The 24,172-nt window shown below is 31.3% G+C and overlaps 1 protein-coding gene across 2 annotated transcripts in view; it reads left to right on the top strand.

The window, feature by feature from the left end:
- Positions 1-24,172, top strand: part of LOC147066914 (irregular chiasm C-roughest protein-like) — a 428,804-nt gene that overhangs the window by 301,982 nt on the left and 102,650 nt on the right. For both annotated transcript variants that reach the window (XM_085954087.1, XM_085954086.1), the window contains 3 exons: positions 6,925-7,075; positions 21,979-22,059; positions 23,355-23,506. In XM_085954087.1, coding sequence (XP_085810213.1) covers positions 6,925-7,075; positions 21,979-22,059; positions 23,355-23,506 — 384 coding nt within the window. The remainder of the gene's footprint in view (positions 1-6,924; positions 7,076-21,978; positions 22,060-23,354; positions 23,507-24,172) is intronic.

Below are 24,172 nucleotides of genomic sequence, written 5' to 3'. Positions count from 1 at the left end.
ATTCCTTGTTATTTTTGAAAATTATCTGAGGGTGTTTAAAATTTTCGCAATCAGATAATAATTTAAATTATATTTTTTTTAATTTAATGATCAAAGAATTTTTAAGATAAGTTTTTGTTTCTTACACACATAATTTATACATTTTTAAGAATTCTACATTCTTGAATTTTGTGAAATATTTATTAAATAAAAATAGTTTAATAAAAAATGTTTTTTATTTTATTAGTTGGTTTTTGGTCAACTAAGTCACGTAGAAAAAAAAACTGTTAAATAGGTAGACAATACTAATTATTCAAAATCACACATTTTATTTCATAGTTACATTAAACGTCAATGACAATTCGTGTAATAATGACATGCAAACCATGCCAATATTGGAACAACATTGGTTGGGGATATTGTAGACTGAATATTTACGTAATGTATCATCATCTTTTATTGTTCAATCAATTACGACTAAGCAGATTTTCTGCCACTTCGTCTATCGCGGGTACACTAGATACGTAGATACATATTTAAATTTTATTCGTTACATAATGTAATAAATAAAATTTTCGACTTGTCTATTTAACAAATGTTTATTATGTATAAATAAAATAATTATATCCGTGGAAAGAGTGTTACAGTCTAAGACCTTAAGTAATGCAGTGTATACCAAAGAGTGGTACGCGTGCAATTGGCGGTATGTTTCTTTTTTTCATTAATACCTTTCCTTTGTTTGATGCGCTATATAAAAAGGCGAGCGAGCGCTTTTTGATAAACATGTTTTATATTTTTAAGAAAAAAAAAATACACAATATAACACGATAAGAAACACATGATATCTCCCCTATTATTTTTTGTCAAAGTTTAGTACACTTCTAGTAAAATAACTATGTATATTCTCTACCAGTAGGCACATTAAAAAAAGTAAAAAATGAACATTCAAAAAGGATTTAAGTTTTGTACTATTCCACAAAACCTAAATCCATTAGAATTTAAATTCAAATTCTATCAAGTAAGTACCTTCGGTTGATAGTATTAATATTAAAATAATTACAAGATAAAAAGAACTTTTTATATACCACGTTTTTAAATTTTCTGTTGAATCTTATAAACTTGACAATTCTATGTATTAATAAATACTTTTTTTTGAACTTGATAGAATTACTGAATAAATATAGAATACTGAAATGTCATTTTGACATTTCATATTGATTTCCATAGTAACGCACGTATATATTAATAATTTAGTTGCTAGGACCCACTTAGCAACCAATAATAGTGAGTAGTAAAAATATTACTTTTAACGAATTTTTTCGGAAACATACAAAACAGAATTAACTGAAAATGAATTCAATTCTGCTTAAAGATGGCCAAAAGTATTTTTTTAAAAAATGCATTCCCGTCGTGTTTTGATATATTCTAAAAGTTTCAAATGTCTAGCTAGTCGAGAAGTTAGTTAAAAATCTTCAATCGTCCAATTACAAATCTTGAACAAACAAGAAAAAATTTATACTGGACAAACAAGAATACGAGCTAATAAAAACGTGGTAAAATAAAATAACCAGTTAATAATCTAAATAGTTTTGAATTTGGTGCATTGGCGTTGATTTTGTGAAAAGGTCTAATAATATATGAAAAAATAAATAAAAGAAAAAATTTGAATTTTGGAAAGATGTAGCTTAATTTTGGTATTACACCGTCCGATTATAATTCAGTTCGGTTATTTTAAGTATGTACCTACTATGAACACACCAACACTAACAATCACCAAAGTCTAGTAAAATTCGATTGAACAAAAGTCCCCATTTCCATTTTCCTTTTCAATTACGTTTCCCTTTAAACAATAATCGCTGGATCTCTTATAAAGATATTTTGTTTCAAACAAACCTACTTAAAACTAACCCAGTGAAGCGGCAATAAATTTTACCTTCGTCTTACATTTAACGAAAGCCTTTTATTAATTTATTTGGTAAAATTATCTCTCATAATTTATATTATTATTTACGGATAAGCCCATAGTTATCTTGGAAAGTTGTTCAACCATAATAACTGTACGATAGTGCCCCGCCGCTTTGAAGTTTCCGATAAATTTGACACTGGAATCGCGGCCACTAAAAAGGCATTATTTAAGCGAATAATAGTGCCGTGAAATGTCAGAATTTTGGCTATGCTATGTTTTCGGATCAGTTGGCACGTCGAGCGTTCTATTTTCAAACCAACGGATGAAGATTAGATTCCAAATTTACACAATTACACATAATCAGCGTCATAAAATGGCGATAGCCAAAAGGAAAAATATCAATTATGAAAAACAACTACTAAAAAATACTATTATTTTACGCTTCAAGGTGAATGATCTGCCTATCGGAGGCACCTAGCGAATAAATACGAACCTTGCAATTTAACACAATTTTTTAATACCTACCTTATTTAATTTTAAAGTGTTTTTATTAATCACATAACATTAATTTCAAGTCAAAGATAAACCTACAATTATTTTTAAAAAAAATATATAAAATGTGAATTCGTTATATTATATTATTTATTTTATCTATTTATTTATTTATTTAAAAAAGACACATTGGGCACATAACAAATTATTAATTAGAATAAAAAGTACAAATAAACTAACTAGAGAAAAAACAAGGTGGAAAAAAACAACAATAATTAAAAAAAAAAACAAATTAAACAATAAAATAGAATTTTAAAAACAGAATGCATAATACATCGTTAAAATTGTCTACATCTCTAGGGAGTGCATTGACCATTATATTCTATTCGCCCCGTATTTTTGAATAAATCTACTACGATAAAAAAACAACCGTGAAAGCCTCAAACATTATATTATAGTTTTCGTTTATTTTATATTAATTTATTTAAAAACATCGATTTTTCAACCAAAAAAAATTAATAGGTATGACTTGAATTTTTTTTATGTAGGTATGCTAAACCAAGGTTAAACCTTGTGACCGTTCCGAAATTAGATCCTCAATGCAAATTGTACAATGGAAACAGCGATACTTTCAATGATATTTCGAATTTATTCTATTGACATATTTAATACCTCCATTATTATATTTTACCTAACTGTAATATTTTATTTTTATTGTTAAGTGCTCTGTTTTACTGTTATTTATATAATAGTATGCATATTATACTTCTCATTTGTCTATTTGCATATTTTTTTTCTAAGTAAGTACCTAGTTTATAAATATATTTTTACTAAGGCTACTAACTTAACCACACTTCAAACGTTTGCGACTTCGTCATCATAAATATGTCGTAATACAAAATTCAATTAATATATAAACTGTCTTAAAATTTTTATTCGACTGATAAATCTTTATAGTCTAAATATTTTATCTAAATTCAGAACGGATGTACCGATGTACCTAATTATATTACTACTTCTAATTGCTAATCGATTAATAACATTAAGAGCAACATTAAATTTACAGCAGAAGAATGGCATTTATTAATAACCGTTTTTTGTCTATAATTAAAATTATAGAAAGTTATAATGGAGGCGAACTAGTAATAAGCAATTTGAACGAAATGATATAAAAAGTGATCACGCTTCATTTGTTTCACACGAAACATTATATTTTTAATTTCAAAAATAGAACAAAAAAAAATAGAACGGCAGCCAATGTTGCTAGTAAAATGAAACAGTGATGGATTATTGAAAAAAAGACAATACCTATTACCTACCTAGAGAGAGAGAGAGAGAGAAAGAAAAAATAAGTAATCCATTATTATGAAAGTTAATGCGAAAACGAATGCATTTTCGTATTTTTCTGCTTTGTTTTTAACAATTTCAATTTAAATGGCAGAAAATCAGATAAGAGATTTCTTTGTGACTTTTCCGTTGCATTATTTTTCAATTGCTTCTTTAATAGTGAAACGTTCATTGTAATATTCTTGTTTATGGATTTCTCAGAAACATTAAATGGTGGATTTTTCTCAGTGATCAGTATAACATTTAAAAATAAATAAATTATAAGTATTGTGTCGGGTGTTCTACCACTCATCCACCGCGGGCATATTATTATAATTTTATAATGTCATCATATGCTGACAGTTATATTTTTATTATTGTAATATTATCAATTAAAATGGTATTTTTTTCTAATTTGGACTTCATAACTACTAATAATATATAATATTGCCAATATAACCATGTTAATCGAAATTCTGTCTAGCTATATTATCATGCAAGTGCTGGCTAATCTCAGCTACAATAATAATTCTAGTACATAGTGCCGTCCCGGTAACATTTGACGTCCTTTCCTTTTATTTCTTCATCCAAAATATTTCCTCAAGAATGAGATTGGAAACATATTTTCAGCTTTTCTTACCAAATTTATATAGGCATCATTCCAAACTGTATATTAAAAATAAATTAAAATGTGACACGCATGTGGTGGTTTTTGATGAAGTAATTAGTCGGTATGCTCTAAAATTCCTACACATTTATCGTTCCGGTTTTAACCTAAACACAGTGACGTCCCTAGTCAAAATACCGCTTCTAGACAGCGCCAAAATGCCGCCCCATTTTTTATACAGTATTTCTCATTATCCTTTCATGACTAAAATATCTAATAAATGTGTTGTATAGATCAATTACCGACAAAATATATACTACTATATCTAATTTAAATCCTATATCTGCTTCAATAGAAATATTGTGAGTCCACGGTTTCAGATGCATTTAAAAATACACCTGATAACTTCCAAAACTCGCGAGTGACTGGCAAAAATATTTGAATAAATTTTAAATTAGGCGAATATGTACCTACCTATAATTTAAAAATCTGCACGTGTCATTGTTGGTCATAAATGACGTGACCTCCTAGGACTACAGAAGTAAACTAGACATCGCGCACCCGAAAAAAAACACATTCCTGTTTTCTATGTTAATTAATACATTTTGTTTCCAACCGGTGAGCTGATTTTTTAATGGAAGGATATTTCCGTTATTGCTAAGTTTATGTAGCTATTTCTATGTATACCTAATGATTCTCCTCGATTTGCCGCCCTTCGAGTAACTGCCGCCCAATCTGCCTACGCCCACGGAACGTCACTGCCTAAACATACATATACTTCTTTTCCGGGACAATCTCAGTCAAACTAAGACAGTTGGCAACCCTAATCACAACGCTTTTCCTTTCTTGTACATTTGTCCAAACTGCCCCATTACATCACACAAGACGCTGGTCTATCTTTATTGAATAAATTTGTAATAATTACTCAAATATTAGTTTCAGAATGTATATAGATATTTAATTTATGTTGTTATATAAGCAACGAACTAGTATTCATCATTTTTTTTTATTAATATCCTCCGCGATACTATATTTAAATAATTAATACAATAGAGATTTAAATCAAATTATTTTGTACAACAGCAGAGTACTAGCTGAATAGATTGTCAAGTGGGTAGCGTATATTCAAAATGGATGTATATATAAGATATACATTGTAGTACATCTCCTTTCTGTTTGTTTTACGAAGTTTTGGGTTTGTTAGATCCAAGGTTATCTATTTATGTAGTAAAAAATCCCCTTTCGTGTGTAATGGATGTATGGAAGGGTATAAATGATAAGGGTTAAAAATAATATAATAATTAATTAGATAAGGGAACTTTAAGGGTACACTTTACAAAAGCAATTCATTTCACAAAGATAACGTTTGAAATTACAGGAAATGCAAGTTTTGTTAAAATAATATTACAAACATCTTTCTGTGTTTATATTGATGACTAAATTAAAGTATTCAGTGGCTACATAGTATTTTTCTTTTTCGAAAATAGCGAAGGATTTAATTTTTTATCTAAGTGTATCTACTAAAATACTTAATTTTATTATTTATAGGTATGTAAGTATTATGGGCGTTGAAGCAAACTTTTTTCTATAGAGACAGAGCTTAAATGTATGAAAGTAAAGGTAAAAAACAGTTTCAAAATGTCATTATGAAGTTGATTAAATTTAAAATCAAAAGGTATTACCTTGCATTACTATTCTGCGCATGGTTAATACTCGTAGATTAAAAGTAAAGAGGTTTTAAAAAAATCTGTACAGACGTAGCCTAAATACATGAATACATATATATATATGAAAATGACACTTACCAACTACTTTTGCTATGACCAATGGTTACGTACATTACTACCCTCCTAAGTAAAAAGACAGTGTTTTTGGTTTTTTAAACTACTTTTTCTCTCATATTACGAGTATGTAAAATAATTATTGGATTGTTTTGACATAATCCAATAATTTTACATATTATAAGAGAAGAGGTAGTATAATACTTGGTTTCTCATTTCAGTAAAACCAAAAACCTCTTTTTACTTAGCAAGACAGATTACTTATTTGGCGTTTGAGTTTTATTTTTAGCAAACATCACATTTTTTACTCATAAATATATTTTTTTTACCAGTCCTACACTGAAATTAAAAAAAACGCATTGCATTAGGGTATCAAGAGTAAAACACTTAGTTCTGCAAAAACCCTCTATGTTTTAGATTGTTTAGCATTTTGTAGATAGACAATCATAAAAATACTATATATAAACATATGTGTACCTTGTACCTACAATATTATGAAATTCCACCATCTTATTTATACCGCCAAATTAATATGAATGCAATATATATATGTCTACAAATTCAATTAAACTAAAAAATCTTTATAATTGCAATCAATATTAGTGGTGCACTAAAAAAAGTTCATATATAAATTAGTTTATAAAAAAATAGATATTATAATTTCCCACACACGTTATGTTATCACAATATGCACTTGTTAAGTTGTACGTAATAATATAATTAATGGTGTTGATTTTATTATTTAATATTTTTTGTTACATCATATAACTTTTAATACTAGATACAAAGTGATAGTTATTATCATTTTCTGAGTGGTTTTTTTTTCATTGCAGACGGCGATAGTTGGATCCAGGGTGACTCTTCCATGCAGGGTAATAGGAAAATCTGGAGTACTCCAGTGGACGAAGGACGACTTTGGTCTTGGAGCCCACAGGAACTTAAGTGGGTACGAGAGGTACTCTATGATCGGAAGCGACGAAGAAGGTGAGATATCTACAATTATATATTACATTAATTCTAGATCATCAGTAAACTGCGATGAAATTGTCTCTTTTACTTTTATAGATAATTTTATTTTATTTTAAAGCAGTTTGTAATATAGTTGTGTGACGTTTCTTTTGTGATATTTTTATGATAAATTTAAATTTAGATGTTGTTTTTATAGAAGGTTTCAACACATTTCCACAAATCTAATTTATTTACGACTCGCTATATAGCTACTACAGTACTGAAAACTATGTGGCTTCATTTATGGACGACACCTAAATATTGAACCATCAATAATTAAAGAATGGATGATATGGTTTACGGTTTACTATGGATGTTTGTCCATTATATCAAGTAGGTATATCCTTTTAGTATAATGTAGGTTCGTCATAAAATACAAGTAGATACATCGAATAATAAGTATATTAGGATTTATTTTTATTATTTTCTTTGTATTATTAATTATTAATAAACCAACCAATATATTATAATATATTATATGTCAGAAGAAAAAATCGGGTGTCTAGAAAGTGTGATTAAAAATGGTTCAGGAAAGAGCAAAATGTTTTAGCATAGACACAATGGTTAAATGTATGTATTTTATCTGTATTATTCTACTTTTTTGTAACTATCAAAATTGTATTGCTCGTTACAATTTTAAATTTTAATTTCTTTTTGTGTGTCACGATCAGTTCTCAACTCCATGTTCTCGATTGGTTGTCAAGTGCGAATGAAACCAGTATTACTAATCATTATTAAACCATGTGGAATATAAAATATTTCACTTTGTGATTTTATTTTAATTATCTACCTAATAGAATTACTTAATTTCGTAAGTTTTCATTATTGGGTATCCATTATTTTTTAGCAGTAGACAAATAAAAAGAACGACTACATTCAAAAATCACTTTCAGGAATAAAACAGACACCCGACCTTTTACTTGTGATGTACAGATAATAATTATTCTATTTTTAAATGAGATCAACCGTGATGTTATTTAAATAATAACGTCATTACAACGTGACAAAAACTTCATAATATTCCATCGCTTTACATTAAGTTTATCACAATGATGCGCTTCCTGTCGGCCCTATTATTTATTCTCTCATCTCAGTTTCTCCGATTTTTTTCTGTCATTTTTTTTCTTTTACTTCCGTCATTAGTTTTTACTCGGCGGTACAAGTGACTTTAATTATTGTTCGTCAGCTGAGTTTTAATGCTTAATGCCGGAGAGAAGAAAACACGAGATGTATTTTTAAGAATAATAATTAGTTATGTACCTATTATCTCGATGTCAACTTTCTGATAGTCGCTTTTCCGTTTGAATTGTAGTATACAGTTAACAGAATATTAGGAACGCGTATTTTCGTTTTCATCGAAAATGACTTGTACAAATGAGACTGTAGTAATTTTACCAGAACACTGTTATAGATAATTCATAAACAATGGAGTCATACTATTCTTTCTTATCGTTTGCATCATTATCGAGAATTGTGATAACTAAAATTACCATTATAGAGAAGGAGCCTTAATACATTACAAAATAGAAGTTTCAAAACTTGCAAAGGTTATTGTACTTAAAGTGGTACATACGTCAATTTGAAACGTGCTTCAACGATGTTGATAGAGAAACTATAGAAGATTCTATTTTAAACACAAAATCTTTGAAAATTACAAGTTTCACCAATAATATTTCCATCTTAAGCGATCTTGCGGTAATCTGGTTACTTCAACCAACATCAGTTCAATATGTTCATATAAAGCAGTACTAGTGACAACTGACTACCCACGATCACGGCGTAATGTTTTTGTTTTAGTAATAACCATGTCCTTGCTTTTTCCTGCAAGGTTGTTGTTAGTAATTTTGAATAATCACAAACATCCAGACTTTGAGAAAAACAAATAAATATTGTGTCCGCACGGGTAGAGTTGGGTATTTCCTGAGAAAATCTCAATCTCGAGATTCGGGATTTCCCGAAATGATGAAATTTCCAATTCTCGAGATTCGGGATTTCCAGAAAACAATTCTCGAGAATTCTCAAAATATCGGGAAATTTGAAAAAAACTTGTAAAAATTCTAAAATCAGTGTAAAAACCGACAAATTCAAAAAAAAATATTTATGTAAGACATCAAAATAGAAGTAGGAAAACAAAAATAATTCAAAACATTACTTATTAAAATGGAATTTTAAAAAACACAGACTGTCAATCGCTGCGTCTGACAATCGCGTACGCTTTTGAGACACAAAATTCCCTGATGTTGCAAAAATTGCGCTCATTTTGAGTCGACTTTGGCTTAATTGTGTTAAATGCCCCGATCAGTCTTTGAACGTTTTGTGTTTTCTGTCCACTTTTTTCGTATAGAAAATCGTTTTTTCGATAAATATTTGATAATATGAATAATTTGAAACCCAACTCTACGCACGGAGAATCGAACCCAGAACTCTCGAGTGGAAGGCCACCGCCTTACGCAATATACCACGAGAGTCACCTGACGTAATGTATTACCGTCTAAATAATAACCTAATATATCACATTACTTTCAAGACCATGATTTCAGTGTTAAAATGTTAAAATTACTTCAATTAAATCAGTTGATAGGTGAGTGTGATGATAATAGGATAATAAAAAATACTGACCTAATTATTTTTAATAATATCAATCATTTAAATTTTAACTACTAAATATTTCGAAAATAATTAATTCAGAAGCACAAAAACTCAAAAAGCTGTATTACCATTATGATTTAATATGTACACATAAAATATTTTGGTCTATTTGTATCATTACTTTCAAAACATCAAAGTTTTCGTAAACAGTATCTAACGCCGAAAGGGCATAAATTATTATCTAATCTTTTCGAATGCCATAATTTACCATAAACAAGTTTTTGTTAAGATCCCGGCAGATAAACTCGCATAATAAGATTTATTACTATAATTTGTAGTTGGGTGTATGAAAGAAACCAGTTGGTAACGAAAAGTTATGAATTGAGATTTATTAAATGGCCTGTCGTCGCAATTTTTATAAATAAGTTTTCACCAACTGAACGTAATAAATTTCGGCACACATCTTTATGGTTAGCCAACGAAATTCGATCATATATTGATACTCTCTTCTCACGGTCCCTATAACTGTTTTTAATATGTAAATTCGTAAATAATTGTAGCAAGTTCAAAAACCCGAGTTCAAATGAAAGTGAATTTATTTCTTGACTACCTTTTTATACGTCATGTCGTGCCACTGTGTTCGCGTACTCGTCATTACTACATACATACATATTATGTATTAAGTACCTATGTATCTACCAGTGGTAAAGACTCCATACTAGGCGATTATTTGAAGCATATTGACTTATTTATATAATCACTTGATTATATATTCTATAAAATAATTTATTTTGCCAACGAGAGATTCCGTATGTGTAGGAATGTATTACACAGATAATAACAAAACAGTCTGCAAAGGTTTTAAAAAATATACCACAGCGCGCCATCTGTCTTGACATAAATAAAGGTTGGATTATGTTTCAAATCATTCTCAATTTTTTTCATAAGGACTATTTTTTTTTTACTTTTGCTTTTTGACTTTTGCACGATAATATACGTGTTTATGTGTGCATTTTTTTGTTATGGCTGCGATAATACGTACTGTCAGCAGTAAATCCATGTACGTGTATATAGGGTATTACTGTTTTTTTTATGTATTTATTTATTTAGAAAACAATAGTATGATATTATTATACTTATTAGTAAATATGACATTCTTGTTTTTCTTTTGACCATGTCCGATCCTAATAGGATCATGATGGGCCTCCACAGAGTGGAGGTTTGTATTAAGGGGATACTTATACTATCAGAGGCGAAAAGAAGCACCTAACGGAAAAATACAAAGCTTGCAATTTGAGATTTTTTTTGATAATTTACAATTTCAACTGTAGTAATTAATAAATATGTATCTGAAAACACTAAAAAGATTTTTTATTTTTTTAAATTTAAAGATAAACTGGCAATTGTAAAAAATGTAATAAAATGTGAATTCGTTGCAGGGTACAATTTTATTATTATATTATATTTTATGGCCATATGTATTATTAAAAATTAGTTTATTAAGTTTTAGATTTTTTGTGGTGTAGATTTTTGACTAATTCATCGTTTTAATATTTTTATATATATTTTAAAAAACATCGATTTAAAAAAATATATAAATGTGTATAACTTGAAATCCTTTTTATTTATATCAAATTTTATTTTAGGCATGGTCACAATATTGAAGCTCGAGTTGATATAAATAAAAAGGATTTCAAGTTATACACATTTATATTTTTATAAAAATCGATGTTTTTTAAAATATATATATAAAATATTAAAACGATGAATTAGTCAAAAATCTACACCATATAAAATCTAAAACCTAATAAACTAAATTTTAATGATAATTATGACCATAAAATATAATGCAATAATAAGATTTGACCCTGCAACGAATTCACATTTTATTACATTTTTTTACAATTGTAAGTTTATCTTTAAGTTTTAAAAAAAAATAAAAATCTTTTTAATGTTTTCGGATACATATTTATTAAATAATACAGTTGAAATTGTAAATTATCAAAAAAAAATCTCAAATTGCAAGCTTCGTATATTTCCGCTAGGTTCTCTGCTGGCATGCGTCTCCCCCTTAACAGATTTTTGTTTTTACAAGAAATGGGTGTATTTGCCAGACCCAGGATTCAAACCTGGGACCCACGATATTATATGCCGACGCTTAAGCCGCTCGATCATCGTAGGCGTTAGCCTATAGACATAATACATTATAAGTTGCTATAGGTATAATTATTATGAAGAGATTTAAAAAACATTTTATAATCACCGAAGACAACAATATTATTAATATAAAACAATATAATATGTAATATCACAGAGAAAGCCAAATATTACGTTATTGGAAATTGTATTAATAAGAGTAGTTATAATTTGTCTGTTGTTATTTGTCGGCATCTCATGGCTGAGAATAGTGTCCCATATGATTTGGCCATGGAACAGCAACCTTCTCCGTGACTTGGCTCTACCCTTCTCGGTATTCACCGCCTCAAAATAATTCCAATCTGTTTATTTCAAAATTATAGTTTCATTCATGTTTCCGCTCCGGGAGCTTGTCATTTTTTTCATGAATACAACACTAAATACCTGAATTTTCTTAATAAATTATCTTGTATGGTTCCTCGCAATCTAAATATTTATTAGGTATCAAATATTTTAGTTAGCTATTAATTGGTGTTATACATCACCATTAAAAATAAATTACTTTGCATCAATTATTACGGCAATAAATAATTTCTCGTTCAATCGTAAATCACGAATAACAATCTTAAGAATCCTTTAATTAGCTGTAACTATTTTTTTCTCTAGTTATTCCTTTGTCAAATACCTGCTTGATACGAGATTAATTCCTTAATTATGCTTTTTGTCGTATATTATTCTCGGAAATAGAAGCTAAAGCATTGTGCATAATTGGTCGCTTTTTTTATTAGTGATTTATTGTCAGGCCGAGAGCGCTGTCCGTGGCCGCATGTCGTGTACTTTTTTGGTGAGATGAATTATAGATTTTTTTGAAAACGTATGATGTGATAACGACACCTTAGGGGCTAATTTTTACTTTATTTTTAAACAACACTACTGTGTTGTTCATGAGCACGAATTAATCAAAAATATCTGCCAAAGAAATTTTACGGTATTTATTTGCAATAGTGTTAGTAACTAGGTACTCGATATAAATACTGCAATATCTCTTTAAATTAATTTATTTTTACAGCCCAAACATTCTCTTCTATAGTCATTTCGTGATGGCCTGCAATATCTGACACAATGCATGAACAAAAACGAAGTATAAGTGCAAGTAAGAAAGCATTCGGCACGCTTATATCTTCGAAATATGAGTTAGAGTAATATAGAATTTTTTACGACTGAATTAAATATTGTTTGTACACGTCGCCGGTATATATTAAAACTGTGGAAATTTATTGTTTTTGTGTTAAATATAAAGTTAGTCGTAATTATTTTTCATTATGACAATGACAATTCCTAACTCTATAATAAATGATGTATGGTCCGTTCCAGTAACAAAATGAGTCAATTTTAAGGTAATACTTAGATCTGTGAGGTGGAGTACCTAATTTAAGTTTAAAACACAGCTTTTTTGTAGAGCCAAAAAACCAAGCTGATACAATATTTACTGTAGCATTGTTTATTGAAAATACATAACTTGGAAAGGCTTTAGAAACATACATATTTAAAAAAAAAAAAAAAAAAACCTCCGTAACCAAGTGGGATTCGAACAAATGTATATATTTTTTTTCCGACCATGTTCGATCCTAATAGGATCATATGGGCCTCTACAGAGTAGAGGTTTGAATTAACAGATTTTGTTTTTTACGAGAAATGGATGTCAGACACTTGCTCAACCTATTAGGTCCATACCCGGACTCACACACAAATTTAAAAACAATATGTGTACTTGCCAGACCCAGGATTCGAATCTGAGACCCACGGCGTGATAGTCCAACGCTTAAGCCACCGCGGACACCACTGACCATTTTGACATAAAAATCTTTGAAACCCTGTTTTTTTTATATTATATATTAGGTCACAACATAATATTTTACAATAAATTCAGTGGCTTATTAGAATGGTATAATGGAATAATAAATAATATTTTATTGGGTATATATATAGCGTATTATTAATTAAGAAAAATAATGAAATAACAAAGAAATACGTTGTATATTTATTAATAAAAATACGTATACAGAAACGGGGGCCTGACAAACAGCCGTAAATGTTAATATTTTGAAAAACATTTCCATGTTTCAGGCACGAATTTGTTCTCAGACTATAGTCCTGTAACACGCCATTCATAGGAAATTGTTTCAATCCATGCAATTTATGGCGGTTTTTTTTTCATGTCCGGCCGCTGAGTTTTTATTATTTTCACGTTCATAATAATTTAGGTCTATTTAAAAAAACACTATGTGCTGTGTATTGTCACTGTAACAATTACTACAGCCAGGGTGGCGCTTACACCCTAGCGTAACTTCGCCGCGAACAGAATAATTGTTTCACTTGGGTATGATCACATTTAGTTTAGTTTTTATTTACAACGACTTATAATAATAACTTCAAAAACCTCAGAAATATAAATATGAGGAGAAAAAAACCTGGAAACACTTTCAACTAATTTTGACTATCCCAGACTACTGTAGGGGGCGTCCATGTGAGAGTCGATGGTGTTGTAGATGGAAGACGATCGTGGTTATTCGTGATGATGGAGGAGTGACAGTTTATTTATGGTTACATAAGTACAAGGGTACAATCAGTACAATAATATAAATAAACTGACAGTACATAGATGGAGATATTAACGGACCAGGTACTCAGATTCGAGTGACATATCCGATGAATTATTATTCGCTATTTATACAATCAAAATAATATCTACCTATTATAATTTAAGAAATAACTATATAAATCGAGTCAGCTACTTACTGTCATTTGCGTCAGTGGACATACGAGTAGCTGACTATTGTATAAAATATAAATATTGCGGATATAACCTTCGTAAGCTATTTACTTATTCTACTATAATTTGACACTATGGAAATGCATATTAAAGAATTTGTAATTGTGATACATACATTATTTAATATCACTGATTAATCTGCTGACACAGGTAATGAGTTATTTATCGCCATACTACATTCTATAAATCAAATTCTGTCATAATCATTACCTTAATTAATTCAAAATCATATTCTTGATGGAATTCGAAACACCCTAAGTTTTCGTATGTAGGTATATAGGACAAACACATACAATAAATCTACAAAGTATGCTCCTACCTTATTGGTGAGAGTCTGATATGTGTTTGAATCACAATCGGTTTTATTTTTTCTTCTTAATAGTTGTGTAATTTAATTTTTAATATAATTTTAATAAGAAAAAGTCTTGTATACCTACATAATATTTTATCTTCAGGCATCGTCAACGAATTTTTTAATTCTTTAGTTGGAAGCAGGCTTGAGAGTGGGTCTATTGTTTGGGCACCGCATCAGTTGAAGTATGGCCAGCCTTAAGAAATTCTTTAAACTCCTTTACTTGAGGTTGTATGGATACTATCCGTGGCTTTATCCAACTGACTTTCTCTTAGGTAAGCTTACATACTGCAGTCTGCAATTTAGAAGAGATCTTTATTTAGCTACGTATTTTTTTCGACTAATACGAGGTACAAATTAGAACTCTGCCATCATTCTGGCCAGTGTTGACCTGTGTGTCCCTGATTACTATCTTAGAAATAGAGAGTATCAGTTGTTTATTCTCCCAAGGTGCAGTACCAACCTGCCACTGGTAATTCCAATTGGGAAGGCGATAACTATGTTAAACCAAATTGCTCCAGGTGTTAATATATTCCACTTGCGTGAGGGTGAGTTTAGGTGGACGATATTTTATAAATTCTTAAAATAGGTTCTCCTTAGCAAACTCGGTGTAATTCTTTGAACTTCTATTGATGTATAATTGTATTTTCATTGCTATTGTGTTATTATGTTTTCTTATTATATTTTTATTTTTATCGCTTTTATTACTTTTTTTCATCTTTATAATAATCTTTCATGTCATGTTGTGAACGTCTTAAACTTATAATTTGTAATTTCCACAATATTTTTTTTTTAAAAAAAAAGAAATAAATTGAATCGTCAACGGGGTCGACCCACTGCCGGACAAAGTTCTCCCCTAGCTCTCTCAACTCTTCCCGGTACCTAGTTTTTTGATGCCACGTAATACACCTAACTTTGTGAACTCGTCCATCCAGCGGGATTTAAGGGGTGCCGGACGAAATCCCGAAGGCCGAAATCCCGAATGCTGAAATCCCGAATGCTGAAATCCCGAACGGCCGAAATCCCGAATGGCCGAAATCCCGAATACCTAAATCCCGAATGCTAAAATCCCGAATGACCGAAATCCCGAAAAATAAAAAAAAACACAAACATCAATAATTGCGCAATTTGTACAAGAGAGACAAAAACACCCATTTCTGTGGAAATATAAAAAAATTAATTTAATTAGGATTTCGGCCATTCGGGATTTCAGCATTCGGGATTTCGGCCTTCGGGATTCCGCCCTTCGGGATTTCAACCCAAACCCGGTTTTAGGGTGTCCCTATGCAAACCAAAATTGCAAACAGTGTTGAAGATGAAGATTGAACAACAGATAAATATTATATTTTTTTATCATTTAAAACATTTCCGATAACTTCCAATCCAACAAGTTAGAACGTGAATCAATTCCGGTTGTTAATTCGAAACCGGATTTAATTCGCCGATTTATATATTTATAAGAAGGCCAATGATTCGAAAATAAACGCGAGCGCTTCCGATCAAATAGATCAATCGCGGACATTTTTGGCACCCCGATTTATTTCATCCCCATCAGTCAGTGACATTGGTAAGTAGTGCAAAGTACACTTCAAGTTGGATATCTTTTTGCGGAGCGTTCGTCGTATTAATTGGACTGAATTCAGTGTTTTAGCGAAGAGAGCTCAAGATCTCGCGCCACCCGCTACCTTGGCGCAGCCATCGACACCCCTTGGCACTCGACATATAATTTCACCTATACCATTCTTATATGATAAAATTGCGTACTTTCTTGTATAGTTTTGATATTTTGTAGTTAATCACAGTGGCTTAGAGAGTTAGTAAAATCGTGGCGAAAAATAAGTAGATAAGTATTTCGTTTTGAAAATATATCAGTCAATCAGCGCAATATTCCAATGGGTTAACCTAACTACTAACAAACACTCGTCGTGAAAAAAGTCTGTTAATATAAAAACCCTTTTGCTCTCACTTCCATGGGCCTGGGCCCACGGGCTCTGTCCAAATTGGTCGCCACAAAGGTCAAATTTACTTATTTAAAAAAATGCGGCGTCTTGTTGCAGACGTGACGATCTCTTCATATACTTTTGTCTGTCAGTATTGATTTAACTTTTTTTAAATAACATTATTTATTATTCGTTAGTTCGCCATGCTCTTCTCTTCGTGGGCACTTTTTCCCACTTGAGTGCGTGGTGACCTTAGTCTTTGGTATCAGCTCCTGAGACATTCTCAGGCAAAAACTACTGATGCTTCACACCAAACGTAGGGTCTCGTGATACGCTCGATTATTACTGAATATGGTGCGGGATGGGTTGATTTGGGGGTCTATGTTTGCGTTCTAGTTTTTCTCGATAAGAACCAAATTAGTGTCACGTATCCAACGTTTAGTATTTATGGTGGTAACCCATGATACCTTACGAAGACCCATCATATTCTAAGCGCCCAAAATAGTTACTTGGATTTTGCGGGATGTGTGATTGAACTGTAAAACGTATCTACTGTGTGGATTTATTGCATTCAATTACTATCCGTTAACAGACCAATGTGCTTATTTATGTACGCATTCGTAACATGTGTTAATTAATGAGCTGCCATTGTGTGTTAAAAAATGGTTATTGAATTATGCTTCAATGATATTTTACAGTTTAAGCCTAGGTTAAAAAAATATGCATTTTCTGTTTTAGCTTCTGCGTTGGTGATTTTGAGAGGTAGTTTGCAATCGCGAATCTGTAACAGCTAATTTTGAGAACATGATGTGACTTTTCTTTTTGTCGTAATAGATTTTTGGGTTATCACCACGCATGTTCTCTCATTCTTTCTTCGATGGTTGCATAAGTTATTCTCAAGAGATAATTTTCTTTTTGCGTTAAGTACAAGACTGTATAATATGGTGGCATTGATAACAAAAACGAATGACAATTTGGCTCGGCTTTTCTATTAAGGCTGGGGCACGGTCTAAAACGATCGTGACTGCGCGACGCGAAGATTGTGCAAACGATGCGTACAGAATAAAACATAATTTGTCATAAAAATTCAACATGCGTCTATTTAATGTTATGTTTATTGTTCTTTTAGTAATAATAATAACATTTTCATTGACATGTTTTCTTTTTCAAGTAAATGGGTAACGTTTTTTAGTCATCTTTACACGATTTAAGAATTAATTCCCCCATCGCCATCACAAAACAAATTGACGTGTTCACAGCTCGACTTTCGCTCTCCGATTGGCAGCCAGTCTGAAATTTTATCGCACCTATAGTTGAAAATTATTTGCCGTTTCACTGAAGTATGCTCTTAAATCTCGCAACAAAATAATTAAAAATAAATTCATAGTTAGTTCAACAACCCAGTAAATCAATTTATGGTAAATTAAACTATGATAACTATAATAAATATTTCATGAGCGTGTCAACTTTCCTCAGTGTGTGCACGGCTTAACATAAATTGAGAGGGAAATCGTGTGCTACCTCCACAACGGTTATTATATTAATTAGCACATTGCCAACAAACGGCTGACGACCACTGCCTTATCCGACAGTGAGTGATGGAAACCTCTCTTTTGCGGCTCAAGTTGCCCCCCTGTGAGTAATGCGCCCATGGCGATCCCACGGGCCCCATTTTACTCACTCCGCTTCTGTGCGCTCGTTTCAAACAGTAGATTATCGGTTTTCATAATATTATTTGGATTTGAAAATTCTGGAGCTCTCTTGTCGTCGTGATGAATTATGATTTAGCTATCTGCTAAAAGTCCTATGCCCTGAATAATTAATCTAATCTGTTACTCTCCATACTTTCATCTAGTGTTACATTAATTTTCTAAATCCTAACCCAAGCGTTTTAATTAATACCATATCATGATTTTGATTGATGAAAATTCAATTTAAATGTATGCGTACTAATTACCTTCCATGTTCATAAAGTTTTAGATTAATAGATGCGGATATAGGCTTTTCTGCAACTCGTATATCTACTTATTTGATATATTATATTATGAACCTAATATCAGTAAATTAAAATACTCCCTACCTATAGATATCACCGCTATTATTAATTGTTAGCAAAATACGGTAGTATATAACAATATTACAATCCATTGAAAAGTTGATATAACAAATACTCACATACATGAAAGGGTTATTTGAAAAAGTATCAAAAATGTACGGTAGATAGCAGTGGCGCACCCAGGGGGGGCAAGGGGCCCTGGCACCCCCCAAACATGAAAATTATCAGAATGATTTTATACATTGAAATTGAAAGCCAATAAACTATACCTTTGGGTAAAGACAAATAAAAACACGGCAAAAAATGATTTGTAATAATTCTCCAGCACCTTTTTTAAAAAAATTCTTAGATTTTAATTTCTAACACAAAAAATAATGTCAGGTTTTTCAGAAACCCAATCCCTAATGAACCTTCTACGTTACTTTCTATCATCTTTCATATACTTTCTACATTAGCGTTTTCCAAATGGTGTACGCGGTAAAATTAATGTGTATATTTAGTGTATTATTGTGTATGTTTTAATACATCCATTTGATTATAAAGGTGTGAGTATCGATACACAATTATAATTTGTATCGTACAACTATATAATTTAAAATAAAACCACCCAAAAGAAAAAAGCGACTTTTTTTTACTATTAAAGCAAATTTGTGATGGGTGTTTATGTCACTTGTCTGATCGACTCGCCTCGCCGGGCCCCTCCTGAGCACGGGCCCCTAGGCTAGAGGCCTGGCAGACCCCCCCTTGTGGGGCCATGAGTGCACCTATTCATTTCAAATATCACTGTTGCCTTTATTGAATTTTTCAGCCTCCGTATACAAATGAAAACCCTAATTTCACAAACTTTAAAATTTAAATTATCAACAATACAATGTATAAAACACGAAGCAGATTTTACTAACAACCTAAATTGAGTGAATAATTTCCGCTGTGGAAGTTTGTTGTCGAGGCCACTCGTATCAATTTTATTAAATATAATATAGTAATTGAACGGCTAAACATTTCGGGCGAAAATATATTAGCGCGACAGGTGCTGCGCCGCGGCGCTCGCGGGCGTCGCCGAAAGTTCGCTTCGGCGTCACTTGACTTGTGACCGAAAGTGTTCTCTACTCATTTTCTGTGACAGCAATATTACTATCTCATTAATTTTGTCACAAGTAAACTTAGCAGACGTCCCAAGTTGACGGCATAAACAACTTCTCGCTCTGATAGTATTGTTACAATAATGTTTCAGGATCTCTGCTAATTGTTATAATAGTGTTAACAATATTATTATAGTGATAGCTCAAATAAAATTCAATAGATGTACTTACTTTTGTATCTATCTTATAATTATGTTTCTTTACCATTACCTATACGATTGCGCGCAAGATGCTGGCTTTCACATCGGTGGTTCTGTATTCAATTCCCTATAAGTCACAATATTTCAGGTCCATATATCAGGAGGATTTTTTTTGCAAAATGGTCAACTGCAATTAATGTACTTACATACATCATTTTTGAAAAACACTTTCTGATAGAATATTATTATAACCAATAGATAGCCACCCCGGCAGGGAATCGAATCCTGCATCTCATGGGTTTACTCCCCGTCCGTGCATTACCTATATGCTTTAAGGCGATACTTCAGTGAAACGGTAACTATAGGCGCGACGAAATTTTGGACTCGCTGGCAGTCTGAGAGCGAACGTCGAGGTGTGAATACGTCAATTTGTTTCGTGATGGCGACGGGAGTATTAATTCCTAAATCGTCTGAAAATGACTAAAAACGTTACCCATTTACATTAAAAAAACATGCCTTTTTAATACCCACTAATCAGCGTTCTTAATTGATTTGATTTAAATTGTTTTCTATAGATATATTTATTTAGATATAAAAATTATGTATGTTCAATAATTAAAATGGTACATTCTTAAATTTTGTGAATAATTCGTTGAATAAAAGAAATATTTAATTGCAATTAATGTATTTTTTCTAGAAACGCTAGATCACTCATTATCTTGAGAATGCTCGACAATACGTGATTTATTCGCCAAATTTAACGTGTAATCATTTTTTTAAGCCTACTAGTACCTATATACATGTAATAATATATGGGACTGATTTTCAATCAGTACATGCTGGCCGAGCGGCTAACGCGTCGGTTTATAATGTCGTGCGTCCCAGGCTCGAATTCTGTTGGCAGACCAGAAATTTGCTAGTTATGTGGAGCTACAAATGACAGCCGTATAATTGCGGTACTGAACTGGCAAATGGCCGCTATGGTTAGGAACAAATGAAGATATTTTTTGAGGAAGCCAGTACCTACCCCTAATTATTATACTCCTACTGCTGATAATGATGATTATATAAGTCGAGACATTCTACCTAAATTACCTATGTCTAAATGATATATAATATAATATACTGTGGTTCTTGCAAGTCAATGCAATAATTATTCAGCGAATGCCAGGAAATACAAAAATAGTGCTAAGTTACCTTTTGAAGTTGGCTGTAATACGTTTTAAATCCCAAGTGTGAAGAAATAAACTTAAATACATGTTAAATCATACTTTATTTTCATTAATTATGAATTAAATTAAATGAATTAAAATCTGTCACATAAACGAAACGCGTTTTCAATATTGGTAATATTTAAAAAAAAACTTAGTACGCTTTATGTTTCTTGCATTATGTATATGGCGTATTTATTATATTTATATCAGCATCATCATAAGTGACCCAAACAGTCCAAGGCAATTCCTAGCGTCGTCCAAAATCTTCTCCATGTGTCTGCGCCGGCCGTTCTAGCGTCTCCGTTGACACCTGGTTGATTGATTGGTGATTTTATGGCATCATAAATTAACAATGAGTCCGACTTCAAAGCTTTAGTCCATGGCGACCGGCTGTCATATTTATTATGTTGTGTGTATTATCTTATTATTATGTTGTGTGGTGAACGCTTTTAAACCCGATGTTTCTTTTTATTTTAGGTGATTTTTCGTTGGACATGTTCCCGGTACAGCTGGAAGATGACGCCAAATACCAATGTCAAGTCAGCCCTGGACCTCTAGGTTAATATATATTACACTTACAAGCACAAACTTGGTTAATCAAAACCATTAACATAACGTAAAAATAAACTATTAATGTATGTAATGTATGAATATTATTAATTGTATCATATTTGGCGGTAGATGAAGGTGGGGGAGATACAATCGTTGATGCTAGGTTATTGAGAGTAGAGTTTATTTATTAATACGAAAATAAATTAATAAATACAATAATAAAGATGATAGAGATGACAGCTTGAGATTATAATCGTTGGTACTGATGTACTGGTGAGATCGATGTGATCAAGAAATTGATTACATTAATCAACTGAGAGACTTGATTCGAGTGGAATGGCGGTTGACTATTTCGAGTGAAAGATTCATGACAATAGTAGTGCGTTTCGTGCTAGACTCGATGAGTGAGTGAGGATTCATGCATTTTCCGTAAAATTTAAACAAATACAGTACATATATTACAAGAGATATTATCGCAATTAACAAATCATAACAGACCCTATGTATCTAGTTATTATTGAGGAAATGCCTAAGATTATTATCGCTCTATTGTTTTGATTTGACAACAAAATGTATGTTTAAAAGTGTGTCACTCATTTAATGCTGAGTGGTATGATTACTACACATATTATGATTGCCTGCTATTACTTTGCATGAATAATCGTATCAAAGAACGTTTACAATTTCATTTTTAATAATATTACACGGTGGTAAAGTCATTGAGTCACTCTTGTAATTCATTGGGTCGGACTCGAGCCGTGAATGACTCAAAAGCGAATGGTCTTTGACTCTTTTTTCAAAGGTAAAGGAATGAATGAAATTCTAGACAATAAAATGCCTACAATAATAATTTGTATAAGTAATACACAGAAAAAAAACGTTTTGTGTAACGGAAATAAAATATTATTGTGTTGGCCGATTGAGCGCCATTTTCTTTTGATATGTGATTTCCGGTAATCACAGTGTTCGGCTTATATTGGTATCACTTTGTAGGATAATTTTATACAGAGACTGTGTGATTTTGGGTTATCTTTTGTTGATATCAATATGTGTTTTTTGAGGAAACGACAAAATTTATCACATATACTGAATTCAATTCCGTTTGGAATACGTATATAAAAAAAACAGTTACATATTTAAATTAAATATTGACACTAACCAACTCTCTTTGTCTATCATACACTCAAGTTATTCAGTTCACTAACTTCTATTTTATGCATGTTATATTGTGTTAAAAAATAGCATATATTATATAATATGCGCCATATGTGAACATATTAATAAATGCATTATTTTTTTAGGTCAAACGGGGATCAGGTCCCGTTTTGCCGCGCTTTCGGTACTCGTCCCTCCGGAGCCGCCACGTATCCTGCAAGGAAACGAACTCCTCGCTACAGAAGACAGGGAAGTCGAACTGGAGTGTATTTCAGTTGGCGGGAAACCAGCTGCTGAGGTACATATATATATATATATTACAACGTTTTTCTTAGCTCGTATTCTTATTTGTCCGGTACAAATTTTGCAATCCATTTTTAACTAACTTCCCGACTAGCTATACATTTGAAACTTTTAGAATATATCAGAACACGATGCCAATGCATTTTTTAATACTTTTAGTCATCTTTAAGTATAATTAATTTCATTTTCAGTTAATTCTGTTTTGTATGAAAAGTTATTTCGACACCATTATTGGTTGCTGGGGGGGTCTGGCGCACAAGCAACTAAATTATTAATATATACGTGCGTTACTATAGAAGTCAATATGACATGTCAAGTACAATTTTTTTTGATCATTTAAGTTAGTCAATTCAAGTTTATATGGTTCAACAGAATTTAAAAACGTTGTAAATAAAAAGTCCTTTTTATCTTGTTATTATTTTGTGTGAAAATGACAATTATTTCAATTTCAGAAAAAAGACATTTATTTTTGGTAAAAAATAATACCTTTAATATCTTACCATAAACCAGTTGGTAATGGTAAATACCGATCAGTGGGTCTATTCTATACACAAGGCGGCTATCAGTGGCTATCGACGGTAGTTTATCATATTTATGTATTGAGGTAGGTATAATAATTATTGTTACAATAAGTTAGCCGTTTAAACTGTCAAAACTGTCT

This window comes from Rhyacophila brunnea, unplaced genomic scaffold (assembly GCF_057557595.1).
Source record: "Rhyacophila brunnea isolate RB1 unplaced genomic scaffold, BYU_Rbru_1.0 scaffold_4, whole genome shotgun sequence".
In the NCBI taxonomy this organism is placed as follows: domain Eukaryota; kingdom Metazoa; phylum Arthropoda; class Insecta; order Trichoptera; family Rhyacophilidae; genus Rhyacophila; species Rhyacophila brunnea.
The sequence above is the reverse complement of the archived record's forward strand: the minus strand, read 5'-3'. Positions and strand labels throughout refer to the sequence as shown.